This window comes from Varroa destructor, unplaced genomic scaffold (genome assembly GCF_002443255.2).
Source record: "Varroa destructor unplaced genomic scaffold, Vdes_3.0 BEIS01000003.1, whole genome shotgun sequence".
NCBI lineage: Eukaryota > Metazoa > Arthropoda > Arachnida > Mesostigmata > Varroidae > Varroa > Varroa destructor.
The window spans coordinates 35,136,558-35,154,097 of NW_019211456.1; the positions used below are offsets into that span (position 1 = coordinate 35,136,558).

At 40.2% G+C, this 17,540-nt stretch overlaps 1 protein-coding gene and 1 long non-coding RNA gene across 9 annotated transcripts in view; one reads left to right on the forward strand and one right to left on the reverse strand.

Annotated features, from left to right (window-relative positions):
• Window positions 1-11,820, forward strand: part of sl (small wing phospholipase C gamma 1) — an 83,745-nt gene extending 71,925 nt beyond the window's left edge. For 3 of the 8 annotated variants that reach the window (XM_022796371.2, XM_086985715.1, XM_086985714.1), the window contains 10 exons: window positions 697-834; window positions 997-1,140; window positions 1,401-1,648; window positions 1,923-2,080; window positions 2,379-2,688; window positions 2,895-3,046; window positions 3,691-3,805; window positions 4,547-4,797; window positions 7,634-7,809; window positions 8,771-11,820. In XM_022796371.2, coding sequence (XP_022652106.1) covers window positions 697-834; window positions 997-1,140; window positions 1,401-1,648; window positions 1,923-2,080; window positions 2,379-2,688; window positions 2,895-3,046; window positions 3,691-3,805; window positions 4,547-4,797; window positions 7,634-7,809; window positions 8,771-8,810 — 1,732 coding nt within the window. In that variant the 3' untranslated portion in view covers window positions 8,811-11,820. Of the gene's footprint in view, window positions 1-696; window positions 835-996; window positions 1,141-1,400; window positions 1,649-1,922; window positions 2,081-2,378; window positions 2,689-2,894; window positions 3,047-3,690; window positions 3,806-4,526; window positions 4,798-6,823; window positions 7,247-7,633; window positions 7,810-8,274; window positions 8,294-8,770 lie in introns of those variants that run through there. The other 5 variants (XM_022796372.2, XR_002671712.2, XM_022796373.2 and 2 more) reach the window with 5 other exon arrangements.
• Window positions 2,289-4,550, reverse strand: LOC111246566 (uncharacterized). Its single transcript, XR_015325284.1, has 6 exons — window positions 4,312-4,550; window positions 3,872-3,977; window positions 3,672-3,776; window positions 3,170-3,309; window positions 2,876-3,011; window positions 2,289-2,674 (listed from the first exon to the last, which is right to left on the reverse strand). It is a non-coding gene; the product is annotated as an uncharacterized LOC111246566 (long non-coding RNA).
• Window positions 11,821-17,540: the final 5,720 nt, after the last annotated feature.

The window sequence follows — 17,540 nt, forward strand, 5'->3', positions numbered from 1 at the left end:
GTTAGTAGTGACTGAGAAATCCAAAAGCCATATGCGTTAATAATGCCGTCGGCTAGAACCTTACAGAATGAACGCAATGCTTTGTTATATCCATACATTGTAACTTCGCTTTCCGTTTAAGTTATCTAATAACAGTATAACCGTAACGTAGTGTAGTCGGCGTAGACCGAGTAAATATCGTAGCTTAATACTACTCAAGACATTAGCAGACTTACTTTTTCGTGTTTTCCCTAGTGTCCATCACCTGTCGTTTGTACTTAGCTGGGTAGCACGACAAAACTACCCATATTCATATTCTACGTATAAGCAATCTCGTTAGTACTCGATATATCTAAAGGGTATTGACGCGTTGCAAAAATATGCTTCCCATTGGAATAGTATTAATCTAGTACACCCAAAAAACAGAACTTGACCTATCCTTTAATACTCACTTAAGGACAAAAAAACGTTCGCGCAGTAAAGACAATAGCAACGGCTCAACCGCAAATTTGATTTAAATTACTAATGAGTCGTAAACCGCGTATTCAGCGATTGCGATATAAGAAAGCTCGTTTTAGTTAGACAATCAAAATACTATTGTTATCGCATATATAAATCTAGGCGACCTATAAAACGATCATTTATCATTCTCTAGAGATGCTCCAGTTGCTATTTATATTTGTTCAAGAGCTAAACTTTGTGCTTGTCGTTCCGCAGAGCGGACGGAGGGATCAAGCATTGCCGAATTCGTCAAGAAGGCCGACTATTCATACTGGGCAATGCGCACTTCGAAAGTCTCGCCGACCTGATTGCCCACTTTGAAAAACACACCCTGTATAAGGGCATCACGCTTAAGTAAGAATCATTTAAATAATGGATTTTTTGATCCAGTTAAATTGAAGTCGTCCCTCCACATTGAGCTAGTTCAGCTACTGGAATAACATTGCCAATCATCATTCACTGTCTTGATCAAACATATCTTGATTGAATGACACGTTCGTGTTGTTTTGTTTTTAGTCGATTCCCCGTCTGCGATAGTGGATTAAACCGGCTTTCAGACGATGCTACTAATTTAAGCTCGATGCAATCAGACCTCGGCCAGTATATGGATCCAAACCACTTTAAGAACCAAATCACCGTAAAGGCCCTCTACGATTATAGGTGTAGTATACCAACTGAGCGCCTGCGTTATTTTTTTCTAACAGCGACTATACATAAAACAACGGTCATCTTTAAACCCGTTATTAGGTTCTGTTGGACTTGGATTGCCTACCAAACACCTTAAAATTTGATTTTTTACTGAGAATGATTTATTTCTAGTGGCTGAGATATAGCATCTTAGCCATAGCTGCCCTTCTCCGTAAGGCTGCTGTTGAGAATAGTAATTGATACCGGAGATGATCTTCTCGGGTAACTTACAGGGCGCAAAAGTCAGACGAACTATCGTTTCCAAAGCACGCTATCATTACGAACGTCGTCAAGCAAGATGGCGGTTGGTGGAAAGGCGATTACGGTGGAAAAAAGGAACAGTATTTTCCGGCAAACTTCGTTACTGAGGTGAGCGCAAGTGACGTGGCATTAGAGAACGCGAGCGGCGCTGGCGGCGAGGGCGACGATGGAGAACTGGCCCCACTTGGAACTTTGCAAAAGGGCTGTATCGATATTGCAGGTAAGAACACTTAGCCCGTATGGGTTTTCATCGCTTAGCGCAGGACACATCCATTTTGAATCAAAAAAACCATGAACTAAGAAAAGTACATTTTACTACAAAAAAAGTCGGTAGCTGGTTGTTATTCTCTCAAAGGATATAATTTCAATGTAACAGCCGAACTCTGTTGGAAGCAACTGAATGCAAAAACGCCGTAAGATTGTTTGCGACGGATATGACCACCTGCATTGCCAATACGTAGTTTATAAATAACCAGGTTTATCTTTCTTGTTAGGCTGTTCTGTGGAAGTCCTTCAAAATCGTGGCAGATTTGTATTCCGAATAACGTCACCGACTCAGTCAATGCAAAAAGACATCGCAGCGCCATCAGCAGAAGAAATGGAAGAGTGGATTAACAAGATTCGCCAAATCGCTCAGTCCGCTAATGATATGGTTTGTGTTTTGAAATTTCGGCCCGCTGAAAGCACGAACAGACAAGGGTAGCTCCTTTTAAATCAATTATATGGGGGCAGTATGTGGAACTAAATTATTTCAAAAGCTACTGTATTTAGTACTGTGTCTTGGGGCTATTTTGGCGTTCGATCCCTTCAGATCTGATGGAAATTCGGAGATGCACATACGTGCTATGTAAAAGCATGCGTTTCATTACGTATTAAGACAAGGCTGTTTATTATTTCGGTGATATTTTTGTTTATCATAACGTTACTGTTGGATGTTTGCTGATCGATAGTTGGAACAGCGGAAGGAGATGGAGCGCAGTCTTCGATTGGCCAAAGAATTATCAAATCTAATTATCTACTGCCGATCAGTCCAATGGTGCCCCGAACGAGCCGGGAACTTCTGTGAGATGTCTTCATTTCCCGAAACGAAGGCTGAACGTTTACTTCTTCCAGGCCACGTAAACTTCTTCATGCGTTATCATCGACTACAATTCAGTCGAGTGTATCCGAAGGGCAGTCGAATCGATTCTTCCAATTACGACCCTGTGCGATTGTGGAATGCTGGCGTACAAATGGTGGCGCTTAACTACCAGACACCAGGTAAGGAAAAAGCTCGTTATAGAATTCTCACTCTAGTCATTCATTCTAATCGTGAGTATATCTATCATCGAATTGTTATGGTGGAAGTTACACAAAGTCTTAGTTCATAGCTCAAGAAGAATTTCCTTACACAAATGTTAACAAAGCTTTAAATATGAAAGTTTATTGGCTCGTTATTATTACTTACATGTGTTTTTCAATTCCAGATCGACCGATGCAATTAAATGAGGCTCGATTTATTCAGAATGGACGATGCGGCTATGTGCTTCGGCCAGAGTACATGTTTCAGGACAATTTCGACCCATACGATCGGAAGAGCCTTCCTGCCAACGTGAAAGCGTGCGTGCTCAGCATAAGGGTACGTATTCAGTCTTGATCTAGTTTTCTTATTCATGTAGGCAATGATCAGCCTTAACGGTCGGAGCAGGAAAAGGGATACATTTGGTGGCGTTGTTTGTTTGCATTATCGTTTCTTGCTTACCGATTTAGCGCACATTTTATTTCCACGGAAAAGATCTGGCAATTGCAGGAAGCGTCCAGCCAGTCTACAGTAACCAGCTTAATTAACATGTTGTCGCAAAGTGATTAGTACAACAGTGCTGGTGGGGGTCAATTGTAGTCCTTAGAGCGTGAAATGTGAAAATACCGCTTTACCGAGTTAGTGATTGTTTATATTTTCGCGTACGTTTAGTCCAGTGTGGAAATTTCAAAGGGGTTTGCCTTAAACTGGACCCATTAGACTGGCATGCAACATTAGCAATATCGATATAAATCATCCTCGTATTACCCTGTTTGTTTCATCCTTGTTTACGAGAGGATATAGGCCACAATGTTTTTTTTTCAAATTATGATACATGATGGCTGCATCAAATACGCTTGGGTCGTCACAGAGTCGACCATTTCCTTGAATAGGTTCAGGCGCATATCCGCGGCAGTGAAAACATTCGCAATAGTCATATATATACACACTAACTAGTGCTTACTTTTTTTTATGTATTTTAGATCATCGGAGCCCGTCATCTGATGAAGTCCGGCCGGGGTATTGTTAGTCCTTACATTGAAGTTGAAGTCATTGGCGCCGATTATGACTGTGCCAAGCAAAAGACAGTTACAATATGTAAGTAGCTCGTCGTATTCTATCCTGCGCCTTTCCTAGCAGTGTGAAATTAAGCCTGCTACGTACGTTTGACAGTAATAGTTTCTCACGTGCACGTGGGGGCCAAACGTTTTTGCGTAGTCACCCCCAGGGAAAAACAGCCGTCTCAGTAGTTGTAAGCGACACGCCTCGACTAATAGGGCAACAAAACGTTATGGTAAATAGGAACATTATAAGGATTAGATTTCACAGAAGCACGTTTCTTTATCTGACGAAAATTGCAAAATATCCGAAAACGATATCCGAATGTAGATCGTTGTAGCCGACTGCGTGCAATGTGATAATAGGGAGGAACAACTGTATATAGCTTCGATGAACCAGTATAGGTAAATATCGAAAAAGGCATGAACGTCGTCGGATAAGCTTATTACGAATAACCAAATACATATAATTAACAAAATAAACATTTAGATAAAATAACTAACGCCAGGCGCGATTAAACTTCTACTTTAAATATTCATATTTACTCGAGCCGAACGCGGAATGAACAGACCGGGTGCCGTTACCAACTTGAAGCAGCCAAAGACAGCAGTTGTAGATGCTACACACACACACACGTTAGGTCGCACAGTATATAAACGACGGATTACTTTAACTTACGGATGCAGTTCGGCTGATTTCACTTTGTAATAACAAACATTAAGTTTACACTTATTTTGATTTCACTTTCCTTCTATGATAGCTAATTTCATTGACTTTTAGCGGATAATGGCCTGAATCCATCGTGGTCAAACGAGCACTTCGTGTTTGACGTCATGAATCCTGAATTGGCCCTTCTGCGATTCGCAATATTTGATGAGGACATGTTTGGAGAACCAAATTTTCTTGGCCATGCAACGTATCCGCTGTTGTGTCTACGACCAGGTTATAGATCGGTTCCGCTCAAGAACGAATACAGCGAATCACTAGAACTTGCCTCGCTTCTTGTACATTTTAACATGAGTCTGGCAAAGGTAGGCAAAACTATTGGCATAAATATTGTTATTTTTCTTTTTGTAAATCTAATTCTATTCGAGTTTTCTGCACGTTAGTATTTAATGGCGTTGAGAAAGAAGATATTCGCACTGTCGTATATTGGCCCTTGATTCAATATATTACAACATTGTCTAGCTCAGCTGGAAAAGAACACACAAGGAAAACAATGAGTTTTAATCGAAAAATGGATACTGACTGTCTTTACGACCAAAAGTAGCCAGCATCGCGTCCACTCACAAGACCGAGCATCATTCGTAAGAAATAGATCTATATTACAAGGACTCGGATGTAGTATATAATCAGTTGTAGTTTCCACTATGCGTACTGTCTTCTAGACTACGTTTTGCAATCGGATAAAGCACAGGGGAAGGGGTTGTTGCCTGCTCGCACGCCCCGAACACTCATACCCAGCACGCTTATTCGCTAACTTTTCTAATTACAACAGTATAAAGGATGGTTGTTGTTTTTCTTTTATTATTGTCGTGTCTATGACATTGCGACCAGCAACCTTCGGCGCGTCGTACCAGCTCTGGCCACCTTCCCCGGGACTTGTCGCAAGCCACTCTTCACTTTTTACGTTAGTCACGTCGTAGTGTAACGTACAGCCAAACGTAGAGAAGTGCATAGGCTGATAGGCTGGTCAGAAGCCAGGCTTCGATGAAGGTTTTTTCTGCTCCCGTTGTTCCTATGCGCATTAGCATGCCTCCATTGCCCTACGAAGGTTACTCCCGGCAGTCCTTTAACGTATATGAGCGGCCATGTCAACGGCGGTGTTCGTTAAGCCAATTTGTCGTCACGCAAGCATTGTTGAACAGCGGTGTCGCAGCGTTGCTTGCTATTATAATTACACTGTGTTTGTAGTATAATTAGAAAAGATAGGCAAAGCCAGGACCGGCGTCGAAACTATTGGCAGGCACGTCCCACTTGCAAGCAGAGGCTTAACTGGATTCAGGCACCAGTACGGGGGTCACGTGATGCTTTTACTTGCTATAACCGCTCAACTCTTCCTATGATATGCGTAGCCTAAATCGACTGCAGTAAACGGAAGTGACAATTTTTTCTGCGGATTCATCGCTTCTTTTCTATCTTTTGTTCTATTGATAAATAGATACGTTTGCAAAAAGGCTAATTTCTTCGGAACACGAATGTATAATGCAGCATCGTTCGATGCTACGCTTTATGTTACGCTTTACGCCCCTTTACAGGTTTTGACCAGACAGTCGATCTAAATGGAAAACCTGCAATATAATTGCTTAGTATTTCATTAATTCTGTGAGGGAAAACAAGAAGCACCGCTTCAAGTGTTCGAAGAATGTACGATCTACCATAGTTCGCACAACGTAATATACGTTCGAACGTCGAATGGGGTTGAGGCTATTGATTTGCTCTTATAGCGATCGGATGAACAGTGACTGTTTATTGGCTGCCTAATATACGACTTGCTATATGACATGAAGCTGTTTTAAGTTCGCAGAACTTGTTGTTGCTGAACAAAAAGTTCTTGCAAGAACTTATGACAAACATTTATTGGCCTATTCGACAAATATTGATCTTAAATGAAGTGTTGGCTCTCGACACAGAGATTTCTATAGGTGGATGTGCGCGTTATCGTGCGCGTGGATTTATCAGATATTTGCATTCGTTGGCTAGTACTCGTTCAATGTATGAACGTATGATATCTCGTAACATAAAGTAGAAATAACCCATTTGTCCTAATAACAAACCAGCTGTTTTATTGTCGTTTGTACCTGTCAGCGACGCATTGGAGACCACTGAATAACGCTAATTGTATGAGTTCAATTAACAGCAAAGGCACCTTTGAATAGAAAGGAACCGTTAGCAACGGAAAGTGTTGTAACAAGGAGGAAATTCGGATCTGCAACTACAGGAGTTTGACAATACTACTATTAATATTATTCTGGTTAAATATAGATTATGTCGAATATGGCCTGAGCAAAAAAGTTATATGCCGTCTGAAATTACAAAAATTTTGTGCACTTAAAGGAGTGGATGAAGTGAACAAAGTGGTCAGCTGCAAAGCAAACTCAATGCTTTCGCCATACCGAAAGGAGAGTTGGTATAGGTAAGATGTACACAGACGAATCCTTAAATTCAACCCGGATAGATTTAACAAATCCGATCCTTGCGAACTACGTTTTCCGTACAAGTACACATTGGCTCCTGTTTTTGACCCTATTACGCTCCGATACCCTACAGCATAACCACAATATCCTCCACCTTTACATACTTGTGCGAATATCTATACAAGACATAGCTATAGATACATCTGTTGGTGCAGATAAAACCTATCGGCTACCACACAAACTCCGTTTTTCTCCTTGTCTGAACTTTCACTTTTGAATAGAAATACGAGTCAATTTTACATGCTTGCTCGATAATTCAGCAGTTCTAAATATTTTGCATGTATCATATGCACATAAACCGATACAACTGCTAAATTTGTTAACACAAATCGACCGTTCATTATTATTATTTTAGTCGTTTTTGATTGATATCTAAAAAATTAAATGTGATCATTAATCGGTGGAAGGGCAGAGACCTTGACGGCAATTTAAGTTCTAGCTCTTGTTAAATGAGCCTATTCGTTTTTCGGTTGCCAATTCTGTTAATTAGAAGAAGTGAGCTACTAGAGCACGTTTTTATTTTCTTGTTAGATTCATTTCTATTCCTCTCTTTGGTAGAAGATGCAAACTAATCTTCATTGAGCTACCTCATACTACATATGATGCATAAAAATAGTACTGGATTGTAAGTTGTGGCCTTTGATTTGCCTGCTACATTCAACCGTTCTAGCCCGAGGACGAGGTATACGCGTCGATCCAAAAACTTAGAGATGAAACCCGTGAACTCGATGCCCTTGTTAGTTCGGGTAATTCGGACGGGACCCTTGACGCCGAAACAGAACAACAGTTACGCAGTGCCCTATTAGAAAAAAAGGAACAACTTCAGACCAAAACTGACAACAGAAGGTAAAATGATGATGTTTTTTTTCAGACAAACGATCTGTCTGTTGTATTTAGGGACGCTAGTCATGTTTGAGGCTTCACGAAGATGTGGGTCTTTGTTTCTTTATATGGCGATGATTCCAAGCCCAACAGAACTGCTGCATCCGATTCGACTCATCTGATGCTTTGATGTTTTTCAAGCCTTATCTTTGTGTCTCTGACTTATTGTTCACTTAATATGCCATTATGTTTCTCCTTCATTATGTTAACGGTTATTCTTCAAACTTTCAAAGTAATTGCTCCCACAGTGCGACGTTTATATATTAAACCTAATAAAGCTGGTAAACTCTTTCCCTAAATACAAAACTGACTTCTGCAAACTCAAGCTCTTTGTTTGTCATACGGCAAATTGACTTTTATGTGTATGCCTATAATTATTGCAAAATAGTTAATAATCAGACTATGTTTTATTTATGTCATTACAAGCAGCTCGAAAAGAAAGTGAATGGTAAGTGTGCCGGCACTGTGAAGAAGTGTGAGCCATATTAGGAAATTCTATATCAGTAGAGTACTATTCGGACCCGTGTTAACAGAATTCAGTTTAAATTGTACCTAAACTCCTTGAGTTTGATCATTCTTTCGAATTTCTGCTAGAAGAAAAATAGAGAGCAAGAGAGAGAGAGAGAGAGAGAGAGAGAGAAGTTAAAATTGATGAACTTGGTTAAGAATAGATCTAGTTAAACCGAATAACCACCTGTTTAAAGGAAGGAGACAACACGTGTAACGAAGCTAACTCGAATTGGTTAGTCATGGAAAAAATTGCCACCAGCGTATACTACAACAGAGTTATCATTGAATTAGTGACCATTTTCCGTCCACAGATGGGGCAACAAACGGCTGCTAACCGAGCATTATACATATTCAGAGCCTTTTCCTAAAAACAAAGTGCGAAGTTAACATCTACATATTGCAATTGAATTTGCAGGCGGCTGTTAGAGCTCCAGAACTCGGTCACCTCGAAATAACACAAAACGGGGCGCGACATGCGTAAAAAGCGTGCACGATTTTAACCCCATTTGTCCTACAGAAGAAACGGACAACAATCTAATTGTTGTTAGTCAGGTCTGCATAGGGATAGAAAAATATCCGAACTCTGATCCTGAACAGTGTTAATGCCGTTTATTCAGTAGCAAAAATAACGACGTCCTGGAGTCTACATACGGCATCTAACCCTTCAAGTAAAGTAACTATACGCCCGTGTACGAAGGAGCTAGAGCAGCCCATATATGTACCTTCATTATCAAATACGAAAACGCTTATCCAATAACTAGCCATTGCCAACTGGGCGGTTACTTTCGCAGCAGTCTACAGCTCATAACGCCCCACAAAATCACGGATATTAACAATAGTTGAAATACGTCTGATGCACAGACTCTAAGCGGACAAATACGTACAACAAGGTAAAGAGCGACGTTCCCTACGGATAAGCACACGAGGTGCTGCGAATACTCAATGAGCACTACGAGGTATCTTGGATAGACGATTTTGTATCGTGAGCGCATTAGCAGTTAGAACCTAAATATGAAGAGAGAAAATTCGATGAAGATCTGCATCAGGGAGGCAGCAATTTGTATATGCATCTTAGGTAGAATTAGCAAACAGACAATCGAATTATTATTGTTATAACAAAACGGAGGAAATTAGAACGACTGAGAATAGGGATAAAAGGTTAGCGACGAAGCCTCGTAATACATTGAGACGTGCCAATGACGACTGTTATTATTACATACATATTATTGCTATTGTGCAGCGCTTTAACGTTCAGGGTATTATGGCCGCTATCAATGACCACGTATTCCTATGTTTTTCTTTGCTTGCCGAAGAGTCGATCATACAGACATAAGTTTATATCCCGTCTAGCTTCATTGTCGAGGAACAAATTTCGTTGTATACTCTTCGTCGACAATCATTGAGACAAAGTGAATGGCGTACGAAACGAGGATCGACAGCGAGCCAGTACTTCAGTATGTCTTAAAGCCATATGTATAGGTAATCAATCGAAAAATTCGTGAGATACACACGGATAAACTTGCACATCTAAACCAGATAGGAAATAGATTGTTGTGCGATAGCAATGGTGCCAAATATTATTGCTACGAAACATTAGAACAACAAACAGGAGATAAAAGTGAAGCAGAAGTAAACAAATAGATATAAGTACTATGTTAAAGATGCGAACTTTTGACATGGCAAACAATGTTCGATAGTATGCGAACGATCCGATTTGAATAAGGCGTTCGTGCTTACAAAGGTATTTTTCTATCTTTTTCAAATTTGGTTGTTTGCAACGGTCCTTGTGCTAATGTTCATATCATTTTGGGAACGCATCAGTGATGCTACCCAATGATCGTGCTATTGACTCGAAGAAAAATGAAATCAGATAGTAGAGTTTCTATAAGCAAGACGTCCAGTTGACCTCAACTCGACAATTGAAGCAGCAGTGGCGACAAGCAGACGACAAAATCTGTAGTCATCGACCATATATTGACATAAGGGTATGTACGTCTCTATATATATATATATATATATATTATAAGTGCACGGTTTATACCTATTAATTCAATGGATTCGAAGTAACCATACTGTGTCATGTGTGAGCGATATTATCATACGATTTAGATCATCTTGAATTCGGCGACAATATAAATAGTGATATTTTGTCGAAAATGAAAAACACTTTGCCCTCTGCCTTCATTGAAGTTTCAGCTGATATTAATCGCTGTTAATTAGTGCTATGTTGTGTCAAAATGTTGCCTAAGAAGAATCGCGACGACCCCTTCAGATCTATCCTCAGTTTATTGGTTCTTTAGATCTGTTTCAGTGATAGACAGTCCGCATTCAATGATAAGCCTAAGTCGCTGAAGCCATGTTGAAACGCCGATTTCACTTATTGTTAATGATTCTGTTATGAGAACGTTACAATGAAGCTTCTATAAAATTGCTATGAAACATATTCTACCTTGAGATTTTTTCGAGTGGTTGAAGAATCCCTGTGATTGATTTTTATGGCATCTATTCAGTTAAACCGGCGGAATCCACAATGTTGGCAAAAAAAAAAAAAGATCTGCTGAATTGATGATCGATATGCCCTTATTGATCATACCATTTCCAAATTAGCGCAGTGAACACTAGTGAATGTAAGAAAGGTCTGATGGATATGACTGCTGATACATACAAATTGGTTGTGTATAATGCTAAACATTTTAGTTCAACCTTACAAGCTCAATTTTTGTTCTTGTCATAGTGCATATGGCGTTCTTCGCTAGTACATTTTAATTGCGTCTGTTAAGAACAAATGACTATGGTGCTAAAAGTACGAGACCAAGGACAAACGTTAAATAAAGCATGAAAATGTATGTTTTTGTGGTACGACTCAATTGTATAACTCACGGGTTTCTATACGGACTTATTGGGCACCTTTTAATTCCAACTAACATACGTACACACGAACGTCACGATTACATGTGCATTGTATGAACTGAAAACCCGTTCTGTTGAGCTTGCACAGCACATGTACATATTCAGATAATGCAATCGCGAAGATAAACAACATTAGATAATACTTAAGCCAATATTCATTTGGTGGTTTTTTATCGTTCATGCATGAAAATTACTACACACTTGTATACATACTTGAAGGATTCATCTCGAAGGAATTACATGGAATATCTATGTAGATATTTTTTTGTCACTGATGTGGATAGCGACTCCACTCACGTGTGGGTGCAAAGAAAGTTGTATCGATATAATTAGCTTATGATCTACATCTTTGTTTTCATACATTCCTTTTTGCTAGTAGTTTAGGTATGAGCAACACAGTTTGTATAAACGTATATAGGAAGTCATGTTGAAAGTTCTTGAACTTGGCATTTAAGTGAGCTTGAATCATAGTGAATATTTTCATTATCGCGTTACCCATTCAACTAAACTAGTGCAGTATCAACGAGACAAATAAAACTGGTTACATCATCTTAATGCTTGTTTTTTGTATCGTATTAGAGGAGACGTTTACGGGATTCCTCCAGGGAATATACAGCCAATTTAACTTGGGCTTGTTTCGAACACTTTCTTGGTCGGACAGATTGAAAAAATCCACCAGTGCCTTCGTAAATTTTTGCAGTCGCACCAACTCAAACTGCCTTTGCACACGTTGGATATATTATAAGAAAGTAATTTTGAGTAAAGACAAAACAGGGCTCATCTGTCCTCCTGCATCTTGTGGGTTTTTCAGTTTCTTGCATACTCTACAAAAGTTTCGTTACAGGTATTTGTACTGACGTGTATCAGTTATTACAACAGTTTTTAATATTAATTCTAATATTATAGTCAAACTGCTAAGAAATTTTAGTATGTGGTCTTGTACGTCAGACCAGATCGGCGGGGATTTTGTCGTTGATCCTTTTCTTAAAGTATTCTTCTGTAGGCCAATTCACGAGCTTCGGGAAAAAAACAGTGTCAAATTTATACGGCGTAATTGACTACTTCGATAAGTAAGCATTACTCTTTAATTTCTATTAAGGGTATTTATAGTGATGTTTAAGAATTTGACATGAGGTCGCAAAATAGTGCATTGGTTGAAAAATACATGGGGCGCGAAAGTATCTAGAGATGATAATGCAATCTGTTCGCGCGTAGCCGTTAAAGCTAAGGTTTAGCCATTTCTGATTGATATTCATGGCGGCATCCAGTACCTGGTTGCCGCATGCTCTTTTGGAGATACATCGAAAAGGTCTCTGGGGAGCCCTAGGCTATTGTCCCTGTTTGTATAACTGCCCCCGAATTTCCTCTCCTCCCACTCTTGGGGATGTACAGCTATATCGAGACTAACGACCCTCATTTTCCGATCACGTCGTTTAAAACGCGGAAACTTTTGCACTAGTACTAACCCAAATCAATGTGTAGAGCTGATGTAGAACTCAGCTGCCTTTTAGTCGACTGAGAATAAAATGCCTTACGTACAAAATATACCGTTTAAGTACGGATATTCATATGAAACTTAACAGTCTACTCACATATAAAATATAACACAATACTCTACGAAACATTGGCTCAACGACAGAGTCATTTAAGCATAGATATGACTGGTAAATACGTAAACAGTTTTATTAACAGCCTTAGAACGGCCTGTCTCGTAATGATTTCACAGGACATTACGGAGCAATGTTATAAACTTGTAGAAGATGATCGAGTTTTCGCTTGATCCGTGTCTACATGGTAGGCGCGTCACATTCGAGTCTTTTTTTGGTTAACTTTTAGTTCTTATAACGTCAAAGCTTCCGTTAGCTACCGTGATTACCAGGTACTGGCGAAGTACAGGCGAACGTGTCTGTTTCAAATGAACAGTTTTCGGCCAAAGGTAGCACATTATGTATACTTGTTAACTATATTGCACACTTAGCTAAAAAAAGAAGCTTGATCGTTTTTATCGACGTGACACATTTGACTTTCAAATTAATCCGGTAATGAATAGCTGGTGTCAACGGAATTTATACAAAGTAAAAAAACGCTCGCTGCTTCAATATTTTTACGCGTTGGACGATTAAATTTAGAATCGTAACAATATGTGGATGAAACATTGTTTTTAGTGATACGGTAACAATACCATTGTTAGAATAATCATCAGATTAGCGCCGTGTACCCTTTTTTCAGAGAGCCCAGAAAGCTTATCTGAAACGAGATGCAAACATTTTATAGTAAAAAAAAGTGCTATAGCGTACACATAATCGGAACTTGTTGCTGTGCCCTCTTTCGTAGCTAAGCTTTGTCGGATGTGTTGCTTCTGATACATTTGCTATCCTTTCTGGATGTTCTGGGTTTCGGTTCTCGTTAGTTGATAGAGCCGCCTCGGCCTTCGATCAAAAATCAGATAAATCAATGGATCCTCTTTCCCATCCAACGGCAATCGCTTTTTAGTCTCTATGGCAACAACGGAGTTCAGTCTGGACATACTCGTCGAATGCCTTCGTAGCTAAGCGTAGCGACTGCATGCCTTCTTTGAGTGCCCGAAACAACGAGACAGCAGCCTGTTAATGGGCACGGAAAAACTATAGCCCAAAAACTGCCACCAGGATCTCGACGTACAGCAAGCGCTATTAGGACATAGCCATAAATCGGCAATAATGTCGGCGTCGCCCGATAAAAACACCCAGACGCCAAAGCAAGCAAAAGGTAGATGTCGCTATAAACAATTGAAAAGTTATAGATAAAGTTTGAAGGTATAGTCGAATCAAAGTAAATGTCTATTATTCCAAAGCAGCTTCTTTACAAGAAAGAAAGAGGATAATTGCAAGCTGTGCAAGACCTCTTAGCTCGAAGAAAAGACGGTTTTCTCTGCTCGAATGGAACTCACTAATTTTGGAGTAAACGAAAGCAGGCTGTCTAAGCAAATGGCCATTATAACCCATGATCTTATTAATGAGAAACGTGAAATTCCCGGCCGAAATGACACAATAAAGATGTTCTGTGTAAAAAAAAAGAGACCTAATAGACCGCAGTTAATACTACATTAGTTTGTCATCGATAAGCAGCTACTACGATGAATGCACAGGTGCTTTTATAGTAGTACAAGCATCAGTAGCTTGTATTTCAATTACCTTCCTCGAGCAAAAGTAATATGAACTTGTTGTGCTTAATCCAGTGCGTACTAAAGTTGTTTCTTTTGCACTGGGCAAGTAACTTGATGACTGAAACGTCCATATGGGAGCATCCAAATTTCCCTTGCATCCTTTCCGTAGGCAACAGGCGTTCATAGCAACGCGAAACACCAAAAAAATGCCGAAGAGGTTCAATATAATATTAAATAAATTAGACTTTTTATCTTGGAAATGCAGTTATCATGCACTAAACAACAGTCTACGTTTTTATAGAACTAGTGCCCTAAAGCTTCTATGAAAAATTTCGCGATAATCGATTGATTATATCAGTCTGATTTTGTATTGACATAGGGCTACTGCGGTATTGGCATAAAACGAAAAGTGAACCAAGCATAGATAGTGCTAAAGTTCAGATTATTCGTTTTTAGAAGGGATCTAGAACTTGAAACTTGCGACAAATTCAAGCGGTTTTTGTCTATTTTTTGGAGAAAATAAAACGAATGATACATTTCTGGCTATCATCGTATATCGTTTTGGACTCGACAAAATTCGTGTATTGCGCCCTCTTAAAGTTCGTGACCGTTTAAGAAATCCACTTACCCGCTCAACTGACGCACCTATGACCATATGGCTTTTCGTAATCCGCAATCGCTCAGTCCTGTCTCTCTCGTGTTCCGCCAGACACAGGAGCTCGAGAAACAGCTCGCGGTATTTAAAAAACTCATAACCTCTAAAAATAGCCTTTGTCCTTCATGCGACCTGTAATTAGCCCAAAAAATCTCGAAACATAAGGGAACAGATGAAATTTAATAAAGAACTACCATAGGGAGCAGAAGCAATCCATGCGCACCGCAGTACTCTTTAGGAGGCCACTTTTTTGTGTGGGAAAGTTTACGGCACCCTTGGGTATAGTCCGTGGTTCACCCATCCGCCTAGAACTCGTCTTTAGAGTGGGGCGCAATCCCCAGCGAGAATAAATTCCACGGGGGACAAAGGTGGCATGTTTCACACTCCAGCGATTTTTGTACGCGGTCCGTAACGCCAAAAGACCAATATAGCTATGGCGATATTACATGGCGACAGCATTAGCGGTACTAAGGGAAGCACGGAAAGGTCAACATGTTAATTAGAGCTTAAATGCATATTGTCTCGGCATCATTCTGCTCGAAGGATATATTCAGCAGAAGGAATTAGCTTCGATTGTTTAATGTAATAGTAATCACTACTACGAAAAAATGATGGACAAGAAAGGTAAGTGTGACTGCAAGGGTACGGTAAACTAAACAGTGTTCGTGGTCACGGAATATTGGATGGCTTTAATTGTTTGTGACTACAAAGACAAATTTCTCAATTGCATCGTACTTGTTTATTCTGAAAAAAAAGACGTTCTTTTCACAAGGGGTACAACAATTTCCATTCGGCAAAAGAACGTTTGCTAATTTTCACTGGTGAAATCCCTGAGCAGTCAAATATAACTGGACTTTTGAACTTAAAATTCTGGAATCCCGCTCCTACATGGCATAATAATAAGAAGAAAATAGTACTTATTGACTATTTAGCTCACCGCTCACACTGTTTAACGGCATTTTTAATCTATCATTCATAGTTTCGTGCAACGTTGGTTTAGCCAGTTACCACTACGTTTTTAGACATCAAAACTATGATCACAACTCGGATACCGATTCTTTGATTTGTAAATTAATAGGCATTGATGCCTCCGAAAATAGCAAACGATTTCTGACAATTTTTAAAGAAAATTAGCCATATCCATCCTATCCCGCACCTCTTATAATTAGGATTACAGTCCCATATACGTGTGCTCTATTTTTCAATTTCGATGAATTACGACAATATTTCTTCTTCTTCATCGTCTTTCAGACGGTGTCAGTTATCTATCTATTTACTGTACCTAGGCTCTATTTTCCTACGCGCTATTCGGTCCCCACACACACTCGCATAAATCAGCTGAAACAAAAACATTCTCTTGAACAAATTGATAGGCACATGCATTCTTGCGTACATTAACGCACGCACCCAACTATCTCGCCAATCTTTTCAATAGGAAATATCCCTGAGGCTAGGTTGTGCCGTCCCATGTGCGGGATATGAGCAAGAAGCTGGTCACGGCATGAGTAGGGCAAGCCGCTTACTCAAATGAAGTCTACGTGCTGGCGGAGACATCCGTTTTACCAGCAAAACTGACCCGTCACACTCAGACAAATGACCGTCCGCTGAGGGGTTTGGTTTGTCGTTTCCACAGACGATAGTTGCGGCCAAAAGAGACAGAATAAGGACAAAGAAAAAAAGACTTTTTTTTGTTGAGATGCCAACTTCGAGCGTTTGTACCACACCAGGCTACTGTTGCTAGTGCCGCTCCTGAAACAGCAGACTTTTACCGACGAGTGGCGGCTGACGCAGGACGGACAAAAAACGTCCACCGGCAAACGGGAAAGCACAAAGCGCATGGCAAAGTAGACGACGACGACGACGACGACGCACAAGCACGAATGAATGCACAGCGGCCGCAGACCTCTGGTTAAAGAATGCCAGTGTAAGTTGGGCTATGGTCAGGACCAAATGTAGCCTGCAGAGCATTTCCCCTGCCTGCGCGATTAAGGCCTTTTCTCGCTGCATAACACAACGAAATGTAGCGCACCGAGCCTTGCCGTACTTACCCATGGTGACAGCCGCGACAGCGACAGCAACAATGCTAGGTCAGAAGCGACCGTAAAAGTCGGCTCTGAAAAAGGTCAAAAAGAGGAACCGTTATGCATTTATCGTCAGTAGATTATAGTAGGGTAGACTGGCCAAGCCGAGCCTATCCAGGGTGACCCCTAGGCAAACAGGAAAGATCTTGAAAGAACACTGCCGTTGCGGAGGAAAGGTCTTCAGTTATCTATACGTTGGCAAAACTAGACATCAGTGACTTGTAAAGGATAAAAAGAGACTAACCTTTTAACAGTTTCCTTTGTGGAAATCTCTTTAGGGGCACGGCATACAATCAGCTAGCAAAACGAAGGCGAGAACAGAGAAAAAAGCAACGGAAGTAAAAATCAAGTGGCGTAACAGGCTTAGTAGAATAAGTAGGCCAAAAGAAAAGAG